The sequence below is a fragment of the Ranitomeya imitator genome, chromosome 3 (genome assembly GCF_032444005.1).
Source record: "Ranitomeya imitator isolate aRanImi1 chromosome 3, aRanImi1.pri, whole genome shotgun sequence".
Classification (NCBI taxonomy): Eukaryota; Metazoa; Chordata; class Amphibia; order Anura; family Dendrobatidae; genus Ranitomeya; species Ranitomeya imitator.
The window spans coordinates 353,244,436-353,266,715 of NC_091284.1; the positions used below are offsets into that span (position 1 = coordinate 353,244,436).

The 22,280-nt window shown below is 42.9% G+C and overlaps 1 protein-coding gene across 1 annotated transcript in view; it reads right to left on the minus strand.

Annotated features, from left to right (window-relative positions):
- Nucleotides 1–541: 541 nt before the first annotated feature.
- The window catches only part of PSMB2 (proteasome 20S subunit beta 2), a 39,147-nt gene continuing 17,408 nt past the window's right edge, over nucleotides 542–22,280 (minus strand). The window contains exons 4-6 of the mRNA XM_069756833.1: nucleotides 9,325–9,487; nucleotides 3,054–3,103; nucleotides 542–745 (exon numbers count right to left, since the gene is read on the minus strand). Of these exons, the coding sequence (XP_069612934.1) occupies nucleotides 644–745; nucleotides 3,054–3,103; nucleotides 9,325–9,487 (315 nt within the window). The 3' untranslated portion in view covers nucleotides 542–643. The remainder of the gene's footprint in view (nucleotides 746–3,053; nucleotides 3,104–9,324; nucleotides 9,488–22,280) is intronic.

The following is a 22,280-nucleotide window of genomic DNA, read 5'->3' on the forward strand; positions in this document are numbered from 1 at the left end:
TGAACGTGTGCACATACCCTGAGAGGGTGCTTTCAGATCCTTCATGACATGCCTTGTAAACTGGAAGGCCTCATCTACCACAAGGACATACGGCACCGCTTGTACATTGGAGCCTGGAAGCTGACGTGGTGGTAGGTCCAACTGGTTATAGTGGAAAACAACACCCCAAAGTGACAAAATTCACTGACAGACGTGATCTGGGTCTGTTAGGACCCAGTAGCTCTGATACTTCTGGCAGACACCAGTTAATCATGTGGTCGTCAGGTCCTATAGAAGCATCAGCAATGTCAATGCCTGTTCATTGCATACTGTTCACTGAGAGCAATGTAGTTGGCTAAGGAGAAGATAGAGGCAGTAATAAAGTGTTTCTGCCTTTTCCTCAGGGTCCCCGACAGTGTTTGAGACTCGGTGGCCGATCCTGCAAGATCTCAGGAGCTTTAACCATAAACTGTAATTTACAATGGTGGAGGGTCAAATTTACAGTACTTAGCTGTTATTGGGTTAATACTGAAATCGTTCTTTAAGCATATCATTCAGACAATTTTGTGTTTATAGACCCATACTTAACTGGGTGACTTTATTGAAACAAGTTTTCAAAAGTGGTAGAAATCAAAGTAAAAAATTAACAACAGGGGATGAAGATTTATACACTTGATGCTGGAATAGACTCTAAATCATGGATCCCATCCTTATCAATGACCCGCACAGTGAAAGACGGCAGGCTCAGGATAAACCGCTTCTTGAGCTGGAAGACAAAAATAATCATAAAAATAAGGTGTGTGTAAGCAAGCAACTCCTTTCAAAAGGTGCTAAGAAATATGAATGTGAAAGAATCAGAAACAGGGTCGAATGGCTAAATTTAGCAGAATGTTTCCATTGAATTCTGCTAGTAAAAGCAAATATTAGGACTAGGCTTGAACGCTGAACTCATCAGATGGCAGTCAGCAAAGAAGGTGTTGTAAAGCCGATCTCTTTGTATTTGCCGGTCACAACAGACTGATGAGAACAGAGTCTTTGTACACTGTAAATGTTGGGCGCATGTGGGTCTTTCATCAAAAGATAGTTCAGAGCGAAAATGTCAAAATACATTACACAAAGGAGAGGATTTATCATGCTACCAGAGTCAGAATTGAGGCCTAATTTGAGCAATAACATTTTTAATGTTTAGACATTTTTATGGATGGTGAGGGACCTACCGGACCACTGGACATGGGCTAAAATATGATCCCATGAGGCATAACTGCGCCACAATTCGTCATAACTTAACAGATCAATATAAGCCAACTACCGTATATACTCGGAGTATAAGCCGAGATTTTCAGCCCACTTTTTTGGGCTGAAAGTCCTCCTCTCGGCTTATACTCGAGTCATACCCAGGGATCGGCAGGGGAGGGGGAGCGGGGGCTGTCTAGTCCACCTCCCATAGAGGTAGAGCCGCATATTCATTACTGTAATGAGCGGTAACGGTGACCGCTCAGTAAAGGATGAAGCTGCGGTGTCGGGGAATCAGGGACTGTGCAGCGCCAGGACCAGGTGAGTATATCGGGGAGGGGGAGCGCTGCGCGATAGTGACCTTTCCTCGTTCCAGCGCCGCTCTGTCTTCAGCAGTGACGCTCAGGTCAGAGGGCGCGGTGACGTGGTTAGTGCGCGCCCTCCGCTGAACGTCAGTGCTGAAAACAAACAGAGCAGCGGCTGGAACGAGGAAAGGTGACTATTGAAAGTGCCTGGGGCCTGAGCGACGGAGAGGTGAGTATGTGATTTTTTTTTTTTTATAGCAGCAACAGCAAATGGGGCAAGTGTCTGTATGGAGCATCTATGGGGCCATAACGTTTGTGCAGCACTATATGGGGCCATAACGTTTGTGCAGCACTATATGGGGCCATAACGTTTGTGCAGCACTATATGGGGCCATAACGTTTGTGCAGCACTATATGGGGCCATAACGTTTGTGCAGCACTATATGGGGCCATAACATTTGTGCAGCACTATATGGGGCCATAACATTTGTGCAGCATTATATGGGGCCATAACATTTGTGCAGCACTATATGGGGCCATAACGTTTGTGCAGCACTATATGGGGCCATTACGTTTCTGCAGTACTATATGGGGCAAGTGTTTGTATGGAGCATCTATGGGGCCATAACGTTTGTGCAGCACTATATGGGGCAAGTGTTTGTATGGAGCATCTATGGGGCCATAACGTTTGTGCAGCACTATATGGGGCAACTATCTTTATAGAACATCTTATGGGGCCATAATCAGCATGTGTGCAGCATTATATGGGGGCAAATGTGTCTATGGAGCATCTTATGGGGCCTTTATTAACCTTTATGCAGGATTATATGGGGCATATTTTAATATGGAGCATCTTATGGGGCAATCAAACTTTATGGAGCATTATATGGGGCTCCTGATTCAATATGGATATTCAAAAACACTTAACCTACTGATGGCTCAATTAATTTTACTTTTATTGGTATCTATTTTTACTTTTGACATTCACTGGTAGCTGCTGCATTTCCCACCCTAGGCTTATACTCGAGTCATTAAGTTTTCCCAGTTTTTTGTGGCAAAATTAGAGGGGGTCGGCTTATACTCGAGTATATACGGTAATAAAAGGTGTAAACATAGACTAGACATTCTGAAGATATGCCAAATTGATCAGATGTCACAAGTCACTGTGATGAGTTGGATGACCTTTAAGACTGTCTTGTCTAGGTTTGCAATGTCTAAAAGTTAGACAGCTTTCGAAAAGCAGAATGTAGTAACAGGTTGTATTTTTGAGAAACCAGTGGATCGCCATATAAAGAGGGCAAACACATTTTATTTTTGTATGGCATACAAGGGTTTTAACATCTGTTATGCTGCTTGTGTGCTTGTCCTTTACCACTTAACCATCATCGATCAAGGTCTATGGCAAGCTCATACTTTAAATAACGTCATTAACCCCGACTCTTATTTCAGCATGACTTTTTCTATAGTGAACTAAGAACCATTCGTATCGACGACAAGAAACAACATTTGGTGACAGATTCTAAGCAGTTTTCTTACCTCTGCAATACATTTCTTTAGAAGCTCAACAGCCTCTTCCCGTGTGAGATCTACAATGAAACCAGAATGTAAACATAAAAAGGATTGATGTACGTCATGTATATAATGCTCAATAAAGTGAACCTATGGACAAAATGCTGGTAACACAAACATTATTCAGAAGACGTGTGTAATGGATAACTGCCCAAGCTGCCTATTCTGCCAAGTCACTTTCATGTGGAAGCCGCATAGATGTTGAAGATGGGAATAACCATTTAAAAATATAACACACAAAAAAGGAAGAAGTGTGTATTGGTTCCTCTACCAACTAATATGACAATATCGCAATGCATCTGGTTTGTGTCACCCTAAAAAAGGATGTTCTTTTTGCAGGATCGCACTGCTCACAGTCAGTCCATGGCTTCCAACTTTGCAGGAGGTAGTGTGCTCCTAAAGATGGTCAGGCCAGGTGGCAGCATGGAGCTGGTAGAAGCAGTTTCCCTCTGCAGCTTGGTAAAAGTGCAAAGGGAACAATGCTGGTCTGATCAAGCCAGCAACAGAGCGGCAAGAGCAGGATCTAAAGTGTAGAGCCTGAACGGTGAAGATTCTTAACTAGGAAATTGTCCGCTCTGAGACTGCAGGGTGGCCTGTAACCTAGGCAGCCATCATTAAACTGCAGAATGGAAAACCCTCTATTCTTGAGGGCAGATTATTTTTAATAAGAGGTAAATTACAAAGTTGCTGGTTTTCATAAGCATCATGAGACATTAACCAATTAAAAATTTGAGAACTTCCCTTTAACAATGACACCTTGAAATACTGCACGTCATATTAGTACCTGCAAACATTACTGTAATCCCCAAAGTGGGCTAAGACTGTTGGTCCTGTAGGAACAACAACGAGATGGTCTACAGGTACAGGGATGGGATCTTTGGAAAAGCATTCTTCTCCAAGGAGCAGGAAAGGACGGCAGTTACAGCTAGCAAGCTTTCATAGGAAACCGCAAGCTTGTGCCCATAATTATGTGTACACTTTTGCAATGAAAGCAATATAACTTTCATGGGAAAGAAACATGTTCCATATGAGACAAATCCTCCCAATAATCAATTAGTCATGTTGGTGAAGGAGGCATGACGGAATTCCAGTCCTCGGAGTCTGGGAGGAAAGCACCACCTTCTGAAAACTACTCCGCAATCTCCATACAACACCCCAGGCTATGGTGAGGAGCTTTAAGGCGGGTCAATCAACTTTACTATCAGCCTCATGCTGGGTAGTATTGGTTTAAGATGCTTTGTTTTTGGAAAAGCTACTAATAAAGTAGGATGACTAACTTGTACTTTTCATGCTAGCATAGCAAAGCTCACAGTATCAGCAGAAACTTCTCGAAATCCGTTGATGAAGCTGTGACTGAGTATGGAAACTTTGCTTTGTTGTTTGGATCCAGGCACTTTACTTAATGTTGCAGTTAAAGGAATTGTCTGGGTCTGAGACTATACAACCCCGCCCGTTATCTTCTGACATTTAAAGGGAATACCGTCACCCTTTTGAGCTATTAATATGGCCTCCAGGTTGTATGCAGCTGAAGTCATTTTAGTCATGCCTGCATGCCTACTGGATGTAAAAAAAATAAAAAACACAAACATCTTTAATAGCTTCGATCTTACAGGCTATGGGGCGTAGGGCACCCAGAAGATAAGACTGCCTCCAGATTATACAAGATTTCTCCTCCCTTTCTCTTCAGTTTCCCTAGGTTGTCATGTCCGTGGACAGAAAACCCGCGCATACTGCCTACCGTCACTCCTCTGCACTGTGGGGATTCCACCTTTACCGTGCACCAGAGGTCACTGGGATCGAAAGTGAGTGACTCTCCGGCGACCGGGCCCACAGAAGGGATACTTGTAGGCAGAATGCACAGGCGCGGGACGGGACCTCTGGCCGCGCACATGAAGTCAAAGGGAAACTGAAGAGAAATCTTGTATAATGAAGGATGGAAGCAGTCATCTTCTGGGCAGCCTACGTCCCTTAGCCTGGAAGATTGAACCCATAAAGATGATTTTCACTGAACAAGGCCATAAGGAGGCATACAGGTATGGTTAACTGCAGCTGTACACAACCTGTATGCCCACAGTAATAACTCAAAATGGTGACAGTTTCCCATTAAACCCTAAAAGTTAACTTAAACTCCATCTTGACCGAACGGTCGTTTCATGATAATCTTTCAGTGCAAGCTGGCTTGGTTTTGCTTGTTTGTCGGTGAAATGATCATTTGTGCCGAACAAAAGATTATTGTTCTCGGCAGCACACAGTCTGGTGTAAACAGCGTTCGCGCTGCAGAGAACTACGATCCTCTATAGACTGCTCAGTGCGCATCGCAGAGCGTGGTCTGCCTGTGTAAACAGTCCAGTAACCCCATAGTGACGGAGCCAAATGATTGAAATCTGGCCATTGTGACTTTTTGTGGTAATAACTCTGGAATGCTTCAACACATCCCAGTGATTTTGAGACTGTTTTTTCGTGACATTATACTTTATGATAATGGTAAATTTAGGTCAATATGTTGTGTTAATTTATATAGAAAAAAAAAAAAAATCAGAAATTTGACAAAACTGCAAAAGAATACCAGTTTTCAAGTTTGAATGATTATCCCTTTAATCCAAATAGTCACACCACAGAAAAACATTAATAATTAACATTTCCCACATGTCGGCTTTACATCAGCACCATTTGGAAAATGTTATTTATTTTGTTAGCATTTTAGGAGGTTTAAAAAATGTAGCAGCAATTTTTCATTTTTTCAAGGAAATTTACAAAAAAATTTTTTAGGGACCTTTCCAGGTTTGAAGTGACTTTGGGGGTCCTAAATATTGGGAAACTCCTCAAAAGTGATACCATTTTGAAAACAGCACCCCCTGACATATTGAAAACTGCTGTCAGGCAGTTTACTAACCCTTCAGGTGCTTTTCAGGAATTAATGCAAAGTGACATAACAGGAAGGAAAAAGTGTATTTTTACCACCTAAATGTCGCTTAAGTCTGGACAGGTTACTACAGCCGGCAGACTAAGGCCGCTACTTGGTCATGAATTGCCATAAACACCACGACCACACAATCCTGATCTCAGGGTGCCGATGAGGATAAATAGAAAGCCCCCACACTGTTAACCCTTTTCTATGATCTATTGACAGCAGCATCTAAGGGGTCAAACAGATATGGACAGTGCCGTCAAAGATCGTGGCTGATACAGCAAGTTGTCAGCTATAGTGGACAGCCGACAGCTGCTGGATTGTCACCTGGGGAGGCTAGTCTCATATCTCAGGTCAGTAAAAAGATGTATTGGCGGTCATTAAGGGGTTAAATGCCTGCTAATCAGTTAATATTTACAGATTACCGGTCAATTTATGTAAAAGAACAATTACCACACGCCATTTTTGCCTTTGAAGCCTTACATTCCCTTCCTTCATGTGTCTATGACTGACACGTACATAATAAATATGGAAATGGCATGACTTAGAGCAGGGTACATGAAAAGGAAAAGGTGTGAATGCATAGAAAATAGCACAGTATATCAGTAAATGGGTGGTCTTTATGAACTCTTTTATATTAATAATACCCAAGTGCAGGGTTTACCCACCAGTCAGTGCAGGAAGTGTACATAGCTCTGCTCTCTGAAGACTGACCTGTCTGTCTGCATCCAGCAATGAAAGGGTGCAGAAGACAAGCAATGATTGATTGATGGCATGACACAGAAAGAGACCTGAGGCACTGGAGGAGGGTGTAGGCGATACCAGGTCCCACCAGGGGGTAGCCTACACTCTGCGCCCCAGCAAAGGTGTGGGTGTTATCACACTAACTTCTCAGCACTGGGATCGCATGTCTGTAAACTGACTGCATTCTGCTACAACTAGTGATAAACCAGCAAAAAGAAAAATATGTTCAGGCGAATGACTGAATGATTTTTATCTGTGCTCCTAAATGTCAATTGCACCATAGAAATACAGGATATGCATTTAAGACATAACCATGCACATTTATAAATGTATTTGGGGCACACAAAAAAAAAAAAAATGAAATAACTCTTGGCCTAAACACCACGTTTAAGAAGCTCCAATTTTTACAACATGTCCAGATGTTTTGGGAAAAGTGGATAATGCTCAACAATCTGACTACAATACGAGACCATGCCCACTTCACATGCGTCCTTAACCCCTTTATGACCTTGGGATTTTTCGTTTTTCAGTGTTCGTTTTTCACTCCCCTCCTTCCCAGAGCCATAACTTTTTTATTTTTCCGTCAATTTGGCCATGTGAGGGCTAATTTTTTGCGGGACGAGTTGTACTTTTGAACGACATCATTGGTTTTAGCATGTCGTGTACTAGAAAATGGGAAAAAAATTCCAAGTGCGGTGAAATTGCAAAAAAAAGTGCAATCCCACACTTGTTTTTTGTTTGGCTTTTTTGCTAGGTTCACTAAATGCTAAAACTGACCTGCCATTATGATTCTCCAGGTCAGTACGAGTCCATAGACACCTAACATGACTAGGTTATTTTTTATCTAAGTGGTGAAAAAAAATTCCAAACTTTGCTTAAAAAAAAATTGCGCCATTTTCCGGTACCCATAGCGTCTCCATTTTTCTTGATCTGGAGTCGGTTGAGGGCTTATTTTTTGCATGCCGAGATGACGTTTTTAATGATAGCATTTTGGTGCAGATACGTTCTTTTGATCGCCCGTTATTGCATTTTAATGCAATGTCGCGGCGACCTAAAAAACGTAATTCTGGCGGTTCGAATTTTTTTCTCGCTACGCCGTTTAGCGATCAGGTTAATGCTTTTTTTAAATTGATAGATCGGGCGATTCTGAGCGCGGCGATACCAAATATGTGTAGATTTGATTTTTTTTTTATTGATTTATTTTGATTGGGGCGAAAGGGGGGCGATTTAAACTTTTATATTTTTTTCACATTTTTTTAAACTTTTTTTTTTTTACTTTTGCCATGCTTCAATAGCCTCCATGGGAGGCTAGAAGCAGGCACAACTCGATCGCCTCTGCTACATAGCAGCGATCTGCTGATCGCTGCTATGTAGCAGAAATGGAGGTGTGCTGTGAGCGCCAACCACAGGGTGGCGCTCACAGCCACCGGTGATCAGCAACCATAGAGGTCTCTAGGACCTCTATGGTTACCATCCTGACGCATCGCCGACCCCCGATCATGTGACGGGGGTCGGCGATGACGTCATTTCCGGCCGCCCGGCCGGAAGCGGTAGTTAAATGCCGCTGTCTGCGTTTGACAGCGGCATTTAACTAGTTAATAGGTGCGGGCAGATCGCGATTCTGCCCGCGCCTATTACGGGCACATGTCAGCTGTTCAAAACAGCTGACATGTCCCGGCTTTGATGCGGGCTCCCCGCGGAGCCCTGCATCAAAGCAGGGGATCTGACCTCGGACGTACTATCCCGTCCGAGGTCAGAAAGGGGTTAAAGAAGCACTCCCATGACGTTTTCCATTGGCTAAACCTGTGCGATTGTAGGGTATTGGCATTGAAATGCTCATGAATCGCTCTCTCCCCAGCTTTCCAGTGTCACTCCTGTCCTCTTCTAGGACACAGGATGACTATTTTGACTTTGAAGTGTCGTACAGGGATTTGTGTGAGCTGGAAGCCACTGTATAATATAATACAGAATATCAGAATACGGCTCCATAGACTTACTTTGTAAAACCCACATGTGACTTTCTGGATCACACAGGGGGTTTATGTGAGCTCCAATAGAATTCATGTGACCCAGAAGAGGACAGGAGTGATGTTGGAAACCGGGAAAGGCATTGATCGGTGAGTATATTAATGCATGTACTCCTAATTAACATACATTTATTATTTAGTATGTGAAACCCATTTATTTTTGAGATTTTATCAAGTTTGAACCAAATTGTCTTGGTGTTCTCACCTGGGAATGACAGTTAGGATTAGTACAGATTAATTAAAATTAGTGATCTGTTAAAAAAAATGCAACCTGTGAACATAGCCTTAGAGTTACTACATTTTGCTAAAGTCTTGTAGTGCCAATTTGTCACTTTACTACAAAGATAGACAAGTGAATGTAGATTTGCAGAGCCATTCATAGCACTCCAGGAATCAATATGACTTTTAAAGACAATAAAAACTAAATATCAAAAAACTAAATGCCAAAATATTGATTCCCTGTATCCCACTGTCATGTGCCCTATACCGTACATCTTGATCAAGATCACTTTAATATTTAAAGGCACATTGTACGACCCAAGTGTAAAACTCATCATACCTGGCTTGTAGTAGCGGTCAAGGATGCTGAGAGTGAGGTGGGCTCCATAGCCATGAGCTGCAAAAGGTGCTTTTGCTAGAGACGCCAGATAATCCATATAATAGAGGGAAGGTCCATCATGTTCGTCGTAACCAGCCAGAAGCATGTTAACATGGTAAGGGGTCTGCAAAGACACAGTGACGTTATAAACATGCTATATAGATCTCTTTCACTGTAATAAGAAAACAAATTATTCCAGTTCAATACAGCGGGATCATAAATAAAGCGCTAAGGCTTGGTCATAGACTGCTGCCAACACATTGCCGCTAGACAACCATGCAGGAAACCAATAGCATACCAAGCTCATGGAGTGCTGCCAGTACACATAGATATTGCTCAGCCTGGCAGACAAGAACATTGCCAAGAACTTAGTGAACTTTAACTAAACGCCCTCATACACAGACTAAAGTTGGTTGAACCTCATCGACCGATAGTCTAGTATGTATAGGGCTCTGGCCTGTCGTATTTCCAATGGTTGAAGCTTTAATTCTCCAGGAGATAGCCATTGCTAAACTCCTGGCAGCAACTTATCTCAGACAACAAAGGCTGAGCACGACTGTATGTGAGACACAGGCAGATAGAGGTTGATAGAACCATCATTGTATGGGGGCATTAAACCCTTCATGACCTTTGACATAAGTTTACGTCATGGTTGGATAAGTGGATCATGACTAGTGATGAGCAAACCTGAAAGGTAAAGTTCGGGGTCAATAACGGACACCTAGTATCCATGCACAGACTTCTTACAGAAGTCTGTGTTAACTGTTCGGCAACCCAGACAAAGCTTGTTGAAAAGCTGCGGAGCAGTGAATCAACAATCTTTTCCGGTGTGGGCACTTTCGGCCGCATCACAGCTATGCAAGTATTGGCATGACTGATTAGACGACACAGCATGTATATAAAAAACAAAAAGACACGTGTGAGGTTCCTCTTTACATTTAATAACAAGTGCAGGCAAAGCAGATAGCTGGGCTAGAGAATTAAAGGATCAGCCTTTGGAAATCCAACAGACCAAAGCCCCATACACACTAGACTATCGGTCAATAATGGCTGTCTGCTTTACCTTGAAGTCCTGGTTATCCAAAAAAAAAAAAAAAAAAAAAAAAAAAAAAGGGGCGTACTCTATGCCATTTTTCCCCATTTATTTATTAATAATGAAAAACTGCGTGGGGTCCCTTTATTTTTGATAACCAGTTAAGGAAAAGCGGAAAACTGGGGGCTGATAATAATAGGCTGGGAAAGGCCATGGATATTGACTCCTTTCTAGCCTAACAAGACCAGCCCTCAGCCGCCCCATAAATGGCACATCCATTCACACTACTAACCCAGTAAGCAAAAAGACAAGAACATACACACACCGAAAAAAAAAAAAATCCAACAATTTCCCTCTTTATCACTATTTAAAAAACAATTAAAAAAAAAAAAACAAAAAAAAACAAAACACACAACACATCCACAGAGTCTGACGTAATCCAAATGGAGTTCCCACGATGATCTCAGTCTTCTTCATCTAGTCTATGGAGTCCCATTCAGAGACTGTAGCGCCATAGACTAGAGCAGCAGCCACTGCCAGGTCTCGCGATGTGCTCCGTTCCATGAGACCTGGCTGCTGTGATCTGAGGGGACGTTCTTACAAAGGTAGTACGAGTGCCCGACTAATGAGTGGTTAATAACCAGATAAGGGAAAGCAGACAGCTGGGGGCTTATACAACCCCTGGCAAAAATTATGGAATCACCAACCTTGGAGGATGTTCATTCAGTTGTTTAAGTTTGTAGAAGGGGGCGTGGCCTAGCACTGAATGTGAGCAGATGGCTCCTGTGACCTCTCCGCGCATTGCTTCATTTATCTTGTTCAAAGTCCCTCCAGAGTGCTGATAACGATCTGTGCTGGTGGTGGTAGGGAGTGAAGGCAGACCCTCGACACGCTGCGCTGAGGTGACCCAAGGTCATGGTGAGGAGACGCCCGCGAGGACAGGAGCTGGGAACCAAGCTGAAGATGGCGCTGGGAGCATGGAGGTAGCTGAGAAGACAGACGCTGCAAATGCCTCCTACACACGGAGACTGGAGATAGCAGCCAAATTGGAGAAGTTTGCGAGGCTGGAAGGAGAAGCAAAGGTGATGGCTGAAGGGGGAGACCGAGGAGAAGGAAGACTCCGAGGCTGATTCGGTACAAAAGAGGTTAATGAGTAAGGATGAACGGCGGGAAAAGGAGAGTGTGGCACAGGAACACACTGAGGAGCCTGCTATAGTGGAGCCCACATTGAAGGATGTATATGACTTGGTTAGATTCTGCAAGACTGCACTAACAGCCTTTACAAAGAGTGGATGGGGCTAAAGAAGAAAGGTCCAGCATGAAGGTAGCCATAAATAAAACTGATACCAGAGTGGGGGCAGTGAAGGAGAGAGTGAGTGTGCTGGAAGACCAACTCTCTAAAATGCAGAAGTCTCACACTCAATGTTTGCAGAGATGTGGTGCCCTGGCCGCTAAAAAATGATGACTTGGAAAACCGCTAAAAGGCGGAATAATGTGAGATTACTGGGCATCCCTGATAAGATGGAAGGGACCGATCCTACAGCGTTTATTGAGGACTGGCTCCGCACTAAAATTGGCGCCGATAACTTGATCAAACTTTAGGCGGTGGAGAGTGCTCTGTGTTCCTATGAGACCCCTCCCACCGGGATCCCCCCCGTACTATCCTTGCTAGGATCCTTAATTATAGAGACAGAGACATTGTATTAAGGAAAGCGAGAATGGCCAACGATCTGTGCTTTAATGGCCAAAAGATTTCCATTTATCTTGATTACTCGGCCGAGGTGCAAAAGCAGAGGATGCAATATGGTACAGTAAAGAAAAGACAGAGACTTGGCTTTGCCTTATTCTACCTTATATCCGGCAAAGCTCAGGGTTGTGGCCCTGGGAACAGTGCATTTTTTCCAAACACCGGAGGAGGTCGCAAAATGGCTTGACTTAAACAAGCAGCTCCAGGCGGAAAAGGGCAGAGTGAAGTGGCGGAGTGAAATGCCTTGCTGTGTCGTGTTGTTGTTTGACAAGGAGAAACTAAAAGATGATGCTGTTATATGGAGGTTTCTGGTTCCTGCACATTAATCGATATGGACTATGAAGGGACTGATTGTAATAAGAATGTCTATATGCATATGCGGAGGAGGTGTGGAGCTTTAGGCTACTTTCACACTAGCATTAACTGCAATCCGTCACAATGCGTCGTTTTGCAGAAAAAACGCATCCTGCAAAAGTGCTTGCAGGATGCGTTTTTTCCCCATAGACTTGTATTGACGACGCATTGTGACGGATTGCCACACATCGCATCCGTCGTGCGACGGATGCGTCGTGCTTTGGCGGACCGTCGGGAGCAAAAAACGCTACATGTAACGTTTTTTGCTCCTGACGGACCGCTTTTTCCAACCGCGCATGCGCGGCCGGAACTCCACCCCCACCTCACAATGGGGCAGCGGATGCGCCGGAGAAATGCATCCGCTGCCTCCGTTGTGCAGTGCGTTAAACGCTAGCGTCGGAATCTCTGCCCGACGCATTGCGACGGGGAAATTCCGACGCTAGTGTGAAAGTAGCCTTAGATAGATAGTGGTTCAGAGGTAACGTTTATAGGGTAGCTAGACGTTGGAGTACCCACTCTCTGGTAAGAGAGGGAAAAATAGAACGGGAGAACTGTTATGGTTTGTTAAGTTACTGTATACGGGGGAGGAGTTAATTGCTTAGGGAAGAGTTTTATTGCATACGGAGAGCTGCAAGATATTTTCAAGGGTCGGGAACTTGCATGTATAGAATTGTATGATGGGTGATAGAATTAAAATCCTTAGTTGGAATGTAAGAGGACTGTCAGAGGGAACACGAAGAACGGCGATGATGGAATATGCTAGGAAGAGGAGGCCGGATGTTCTATGCCTCCAAGAGACTCATTTACTACGGGTAAAGGTGGAGGTGTTGAGGAGGTGGATTGGGAGAGCATATCATTCCACATATTCTTCATATGCTAGAGGGGTCTCTATTAATAGGAGTGTCTACGCCATTTGAAGAAATTGAAAGCCATGTTAATAGTGAAGGACAGTATATTTTTGTTGTTTGTAAAATCTATGGGCAATCACTATGTATAGTAGCTATGTACATACCACCGCCATACAGCGGGAAAAAGTTATGTGAGGTTATGGAATTATTTAAAAAGGTACGGGATTACCATTACTGATCATTGGTGATTTCAATAATGTTATAGATGAGGGGTGGGACAGACAGAGAGCAGGTAAAAGTATTAGGAAATTGACGGTATTTGGGAATTATATTAAAGAGATTGTAATGATGGACCTGTGGAGAGTGAGAAATGAGAATGCGCTGTGCTACTCTTGTTAGTTATTCTGCGACACATGGGTCTCTCTCACGAATAGATAAGGCACTGGGAAATGAGCTAATGACAACTGGTCTGTGGAGTGGAATAATAGAAACCTTGGAGAAGGTGGAGAGGATATATTACTAGACCCGTCAGCAGAAAATCAGAGTAGGTTAAGGGGTGCACAGAAAGAGGTTAATAAGGTGTATTTGAGGAAAGCAGGGAGGAGAAGGGCCTTCCAAAAAAAACACAATTTTATGATGAAAGTGAAAAAGTTGGGCATCTGTTGTCAGTGGTGGTGGCGACGCAGAGGGAATTGTCTTATGTATATAAATTGAAGACTGATGAGGGAAGGGAGGTGGGAGACAGAGTATTTTGGGGGAATTTAGACGATTCTATAATCAGTTATATTCTTCGGGATTGGTGGACTCATTGGAAGACAGAGGGTTTTCTTTAGGAAGCAGGGCTCCCGAGTATTAAAGACAGTGATGGGGGAGACTGGAGGTGCCCATAACAAAAGAAGAGATTGAAATGGCCATTATATCTATGGCTAATAATAGGGCCCCCGGGAGCAGACTGTATCCCAAGTGAAATTTATAAACAATTAATTGAGATGGTAACCCCCAGATTGCAAAAGGTTTTTGAAGAGGCTCTTCGGGGGGGGGGGGTGAATTACCGGCGTCCATGAGGGAGGCAGTGGTGGTGGTCATTCCGAAAGAGGGAAGAGATCTGGGGTTATCTGAATCTTATAGGCCCATCTCGTTGCTGACAGCAGATGTAAAGATTTAAAGATTTTTGCTAAAATTTTGGCTAGCCGTTTGGCGACTGTGGTTCAGGATCTTGTTCATCCTGACCAATCCGGATTTATGTCAAATAAGTCTACGGCGATTAATTTGTGTAGACTTTTTCTGAATTTGCAGCGGCCATCAGACAATAGGGGTAGTAGGGTTGTGGTATCATTGGACACGTGTAAAGTGTTTGATAATGTTGAGTGGCAGTATCTTTGGAGGGTGTTGGAACGCTTTGGTTTTGGGCCGACCTTTATTTCATGGATGCGGTTGCTATACACTTCCCCAACCGCTAGGGTCAGAGTTGGCTGTAGATGATTGTGTTGTTGATTTGCCAGTATCGGGGGAGGGTAGTAGGCTGGCAGTGGTGCGACAGTTTAAATACCTGGGCATTCAGGTGTTACTCTGGATTTCGAGCTATGCAGATTTCCACTGCTGAGTAAGGCTACGTTCACATTCGCGTCTTTGGACGCAGCGTCGTCGCCGCAAAACAACGCATGCGTCATGCATCCCTATCTTTAACATTGGGGACGCATAGGCATGCGTTGTCATGCGTTTTGGTGCGTTTCGCGACGCACGCGTCGTTTCGACGCACCTGGCAGGGCGTGGCAAACGCAACATGTTGCATTTTTTCTGCGTCCAAAATTTTTAAATAAACGCATGCGTCGCACTTGCGTTGCATTTGCAATCATAAAACTCTACAGTATGATTCACTAGATAGACCAACAGATAAACAAACACAGCAGCAGATGTGATGCAATGAAATGCAATGTGATTGGCTGCCATATCCAGGTTATGACTGGTCACAAGAACCTCATCTATGATTGGCTAATTTTGGATCTGAAGCCATACAATGTTTAGTTCTGCTTTCAATTCCCATATTGTTGCAATAATTTCAGGCAAAACTGCTTCAAAAGCAAAAAATATTACAGGGAGAGAATGCAAAATTGTATCCTGAACAAAACGATATATAAATATGTCATATTATCATCGAAGATATTCGACAGAAAATGTTTAAAATCAATTTTCCTATGCAGGACTTTTGAACACCACTGTACTACGTGGCTGGGCAATATACTGCGTGGGCTGTGCAATATACTACGTGGGCTGTGCAATATACTGCGTGGGCTGGGCAATATACTGCGTGGGCTGGGCAATATACTGCGTGGGCTGGGCAATATACTGCGTGGGCTGGGCAATATACTGCGTGGGCTGGGCAATATACTGCGTGGGCTGGGCAATATACTGCGTGGACATGCATATTCTAGAATACCCGATGCGTTAGAATCCATTCCATTATTATTCTCCAGGTCATTACGAGTTCATAGACACCAAACATGTCTAGGTTATTTTTTATCTAAGTGGTGAAAAAAAATTCCAAACTTTGCTAAAAAAAATTGCGCCGTTTTTAGATACCCTATATATACACACGTTTATATTTTCTGAGATCTCGGGTTGGGTGACGGCTAATTTTTTGCGTGCCGAGCTGACGTTTTTAATGATACCACTTTTGTGCAGCTACGTTCTTTTGATCGCCTGTTATTGCATTTTAATGCAATGTCGCGACGACCAAAAAAAACAATTTTGGCTTTTGATTTTTTTCTCGCTACACCATTTAGCGATCAGGTTAATTCTTTTTTTTTTATATTGAAAACAGCTGACATGTTGAGGCTTTGAAGTGGGCTCACCGCCGGAGCCCACCTCAAAGCGGGTGATACTGCCAGCTGACGTACTATTCCGTCAGCTGGCAGAAAGGGGTTAATGAACAATATGTTTCAGTTAAGAAAAAAATGAAAAATTTTCTGCGCCAGAGGGGGAAAGCCGACGGCCAATATTTGTAGCCTGGGAAGGGGGTAATACCCATGGCCCCTCCCAGGCTATGAAAATCAGTCCGCAGCTGTCTGCGTGGCCTTTACTGGCTATTAAAATAGGGGGACCCCCCAAAAAAATGACGTCGGGTCCCCCTATATTTTATAGCCAGAAAGGCTACACAGACAGCTGCGGGCTGATATTCATAGCCTAGAGAGGGGCCATGGATATTGCCCTCCCCCCCCGGCTACAAATACCAGCCCGCAGCCGCCCCAGAAATGGCGCATCTGTAAGATGCACCAATTCCAGCACTTAGCCCCTCTTCCCACTCCCCTGTAGCGGTGGGATAAGGGGTAATAAGGGGTTAATGTCACCCTGCTATTGTAAGGTGACGTTAAGCCCGGTTAATAATGGAGAGGCGTCAATAAGACGCCTCTCCATTATTAATCCTATAGTAGTGAAGTAGTTAAAAAAAAAAAAAAAAAAAAAAAGACACAGCCAGAAAAAAGTATTTTAATATTCTTAATTTCACCATACTCGATCACCTGCAAAAAATTTAAAATAAACCAACCGTATATAACCTGTCCGCCGTAGTCCAATTAATAACGAATGTCCCACGACGATCTCCCCTATAGAACAGTGACATCGGGTGATGTCACTGCTCTATATGGCCTTCAGTGACACACTATAGGAGACAATGGCTCCTGCAGTGCATCACTGAAGAGGTTACCTCAGTACAGATACTCTCACTTTATAACTATAAAAACAATAGATGCCGCGCTGGAGGAAGCTAAGAACCAATAACACCTATGCACTCTATCTGGTGAAAAAAGAGATCCACCAGAGTCCCAACCGCATAGCTAATAGCAAAGAAAACCCCAGGAACAGTACCCCACGAACTGGTGGGCGGAATCTCCGCCACCTCACACTAATGGAAAGAAACGTTCGGACACTGGTGTCCCTCCGCTTACCTAGTCGTAGGTGAATGCCGTTGCGTGTGGACCTGTGCTGCGGAAGTCCTCACCCGCCCGGTCAGTACCCCTGGGGCTATAGCACAGCGTGGATCGGGTGGCGGGGTGCGGTATAGGGAAGCCCCGGCCGGTAGCGTTCCCTAGTTACCGCGTGTAACAAAAAGATGGCCGATAGGCCCCTCCTACCTAGTGACGTCACCTGGAGTACGGAGCGCAAGCTCGCTCAAAAAGGGGGAAGGGAAACAACCAACGCGTTTCGAAGAGTGGACCTCTTCTTCTTCAGGGTTACCGTTCCCCTGGTCCCCGTACCTAATATAGTGGACTACCATCTCTACCCCCCGTCCCCTATTGCTTAACCCCAGGTTTACCGGCATGTGTGCAGCCATCCACACTATGCATTACCTACATGCCCCTGTGCTGTTCCAGGGCATAGGGCATATATTCTAATCTATTCCAATATGACATGATGCAATGGGACACACAGATATCTAGCAGCATATTAGTATATCAACCTATAAATAAATAGATAAATAGGTAAGTGAGTGGGTAAATTGCCCTACACACGTATATATACATTAAAACCATAATTTATTTGTAAAATCTCTAAAATCATGCATATGTTAAAAAATACCAAAAATTGCAAAAAATATCTGCATATTATCCTAATATCAGTACAATCAAAATTAAAAACCAGCTAGTGGCCAAATAATAGGCGCGTCATGCCGATATCTGTCGGCTATACTGTTTCTATTTCTACTAAACATCTTAATGAGAATCTCTCACACAGTCCTCTAAAATTATTTAATAAAAACTCAAACCCATAAAAGGAAAGGGAGATAATGGAAGTAAAAAATATATATACACATATATCTTTAAACGGTCAAATCCGGGCTTAATTGGAGGTAACGTGAGGATCCACACCTAGATACACACACATAAATATATATATAAATATATATATATATATATATATATATATATATATATATATATATATATATATATATATATATATATATATATATATATATAAATATATATATATATTAATATATATATATATATATATATATATATATATATATATATATATATATATATATATATATATATATATATATACATACGTAAGCATACACATGCATCCTCATACGAACCTCTATATATAATATAATTATGATTCGCTCCCTCCTCCACTTCCACTACTATATTAAAATGATATTTCTCAATTGGTCTATTCCAAGGGGTCTCCTGAAATAAGAAAGGCTTGGGTCCTCTGGAACCTACGTAGTAGGCCTAACACGATCCCCATTAATGCTAATAGACAACCCTCCAACTGCTTGTTTTGAGGTATTCCGCCTAATTCTTACTTAGCCACCCTCTACTCAGGTAGGCTAGCTTATGTACCTCAAAAAGCGAATAATTCCACCTCCTGGTTCAAGCCCTTAGGGGCCAAGCTGTCCAGGGTAAATATCCATTGTGTCTCCGCCCTGGACATGCTTTTGATGTAATCACCGCCCCTAGGGTTCTGGTGAACTCGTTGGATCCCGGTAAAGAATATTCCCTTAGTAGATTTATTGTGTTTAGTTAAAAAGTGCCGCGACAGAGGGTGTCCCAAGTGGCCCTTCTGAATGTTTTTAAAATGCTCTTTCACCCGAGTCATGAGGCACCTCTTTGTACGCCCCACATATATTTTGTCACACGGGCAACGGATCACATAGATGACCCCCATAGAGAAGCATGAGATCTTATCCTTCTCCCCGCTTGCGTCTTTAAATGTGGTCTGTACTACTTTCTTAAAACTAGTGTTAATGCAATTGAAGCAACTACCGCATGGTGTGAAACCCGCATTTGGTTGAACAGACATTTTAGGTCTCGTGTTTCCATACTTCATAGCTAGTCTGGTAGTAGGGGCTATAATGAGGCCCAGAGATTGGGCTTTTTTGTATATAAACCTTGGGACTTTAGGTAAATACTCCCCTACCGTTTTGTCCCCTTGTAGGACTGCCCAATGTTTGGCTATAATTTTCCCAAATTGTTTATGTCCCGTATGAAATTGGGATATGAGTGGAAGTAGACCAATTTGCTCCCTAACACTGGATCCTTGCGTAGTGGTCTCTCTTACAGGGTATACCAGCTCATTTCTTGGTATATGTTCCATGTCGCCTCTAGCTTGATCCACCACATGTTGCGGATATCCTTTATCTAAGAACTGCTGGGACAGAAATTCTGCCTCTATACGGTAATCCTCTTCTTTAGTGCAGTTGCGCTTGATCCATGTAAATTGGCTCTTAGGGATATTTGTAAGCCACACTGGGAGGTGGCAACTTGTGATGTGAATATAACTATTTGCATCTACTTCTTTGCGGTAGCATTTTGTGCATAACTGGTTGTCTTCCACATAAATGTTCAGGTCTAAAAAGTTCACACTTATAGTACTTATAGTTGGGGTAAACTCCAAACCATAATCGTTTCCATTTAGCCCGGATAAAAACACCTCCAGGTCCTGCTGTGGTCCCTCCCAGATGAATAAAACATCGTCGATGAATCGCCGCCAAAGTCTCAAGTTTCCGTGAAGTTTCTCTGCTATGAAGATTTTAGACTCCTCCCACTTGGCTACATATAGGTTGGCATAGCTAGGGGCAAAACGCGTCCCCATAGCTGTACCCCACCTTTGCAGAAAGAATTGGTCCTCATATAAAAAATAATTGTGTTTTAGGATGAATTGTATACATTACTGAATGAATTCAACCTGAGTTGGAGTATACATATCCAATGATCTGAGATAGTGGCCTGCTACTTGACAGCCCCGATCCTGATCAATCACTGTATACAGGGACTTGATGTCAAGTGTACCTAGAATATAACTAGGTTTCCACTTGACTTTTTCTAAAATTTGCAGTACATGCCCTGTATCTTTGAGGTAGGCGGGTATTAAAAGGCATACACTTTTGCAAGTGGACGTCTACATACCTAGATAGGTTTGCTGTAAGACTATTAATGCCTGAGATAATCGTTCTTCCGGGTGGGCATATGGGGTTTTTGTGCAGTTTCGGAATATGATAGAACAACGCTGTGCTTGGGGTGCGGTTCATAACGAACTCAAATTCTTTTCTATTTAGAATACCCATGGATTTCCCCTTGGAGCAAAGAATATTAAGTTTTTTAACAAAATATGTAGTGGGGTCACTTTTTAATTTTTGATACGTACAGGTGTCACTCAGGAGCCTCATTGACTCTTCTCGATACATGGACTGTTTCAGAACCACTATTCCTCCCCCCTTGTCTGCTGGTCGGATTATGATCTCATTGTTCTCCTGTAGTTCCCTTATTGCCATTCTTTCCTGCATGGATAAATTGTGGGGTATGAATTTTGGTCTTTGGCTGCCCATCCTCCTTATATCCGCCGTGACCAATGTCTCGAATGTGCGGAAAGCGTTCGAAAATTCCTGCATGGGAGTAAATCTCGAAGGATTAGATAATGTAGTGTGGATAAATTCACATCTTGTTTGATTACTATTTTGATTACTATTTTGTACGATTGCCATTTCTTTTTTCAGAAAATATTTTTTCAGAGCCAGGTTACGTAGGAATTTTTTCATACAGATATACAGCTTAAAAGGGTTAGTTACGGACGTGGGTGCAAATTTCAGTCACTTTTGTAATAAAGATATTTCACTATGCGATAGCACATGCTCACTCAAATTAAATATTTCTTGTATATTGTTCTTTGCCTGTGTGGTTTGCTTTTCCTTCATTTTATTTTTGGTGCGTTTCCCACCCCTTTTACCTCTTTTGGTTTTGCGGATCTGACCTGAAAAAAAATCCCGATTTATAGCGGGACGGAATAGAGGGGGTTTAGATCCTCTTAGGCTCCTTCCAGTTGGTTTATTAGCAGACGGACCTTTCATTGATCTGGTCTTTATGCTGGTAGAAAGTTGGCGGGGGGTGCTCACTGTGGAATCCTTATCCTGACCCCTCTTACTTAATGTACCCCTAGGCCTTCCATTATTCGTGTTACTCCTACATGGCTCCTTTACCCTACAATCCACTGGACTGTAGGGTATATTGTCCTCGTTGTTCTCATTGATTTCTCCCTCAAAAACAAGAGGTGAGAATCTGTTAGATGTACTCACTGGGTACCCGGGTGGTCCGCTCGGTCCTGCTTGTGAGCTGGATCCACCAGGTAGTGGAGTGATTGGAAATACCGTAATATCCGCCTGGTCAATATGTTTAGCGACAAACGGGGAATCTAGCTCTAAGGGGGGATTCTCCCGGCGAGCCGAAACAGGTGTATACTGAGTTGAATTAGAGTTGTCATAAACTGAGAATTCAATGGAAATATCAATCTCTTCGTGTGTAGGTGTTCCGTTATATTCATCCAATATTACCAATTCCTTGGATACACATGGTGAGTTCATAGGGGATAAGTTGGTGGTGTCAGTATAATTGGAACATCCCATATATAGCTCGTCCGGTATATGATCACGTTTAAATTTCTTAATCTTTCTTGCTATTATATCTTTTTCCTTCTCTTTAAGTCTATATAGAATATTATCAACCAGCTCTCCAACCTCGTTCGTATTGGCACAAGATTTAAGTTGCTCAAATATCCCAATAATGGACTCACTTGTTTTTCTCATATTAAAAGACCTTTTATCAATAATGAATTGGACTGCCCTCAAGAAAAAATCCCTGAACATGCAGTCCCATTCCTCCTGGATGCTGGAGTTACCAAAATCACCTGCAAGTGTTTTATAAACCGTCAAACCTTTTGGGGCTGTGCGTGCTTGAATATATTTCTCCAATGTGGCTATCTCCCACATATCTCTCATTTCAATGAACAACAATTTCTCTAACGTCTTTAATAACTCTCTGGCTTTATTCACTTCAACTGGCAATGGTTCATTGAATGAGAAACGCTCTCTGATAAAAGAAATCCGGTGGTCCCTATCCTGCCATAATACATTTATGGCCATTGTACCAATGAG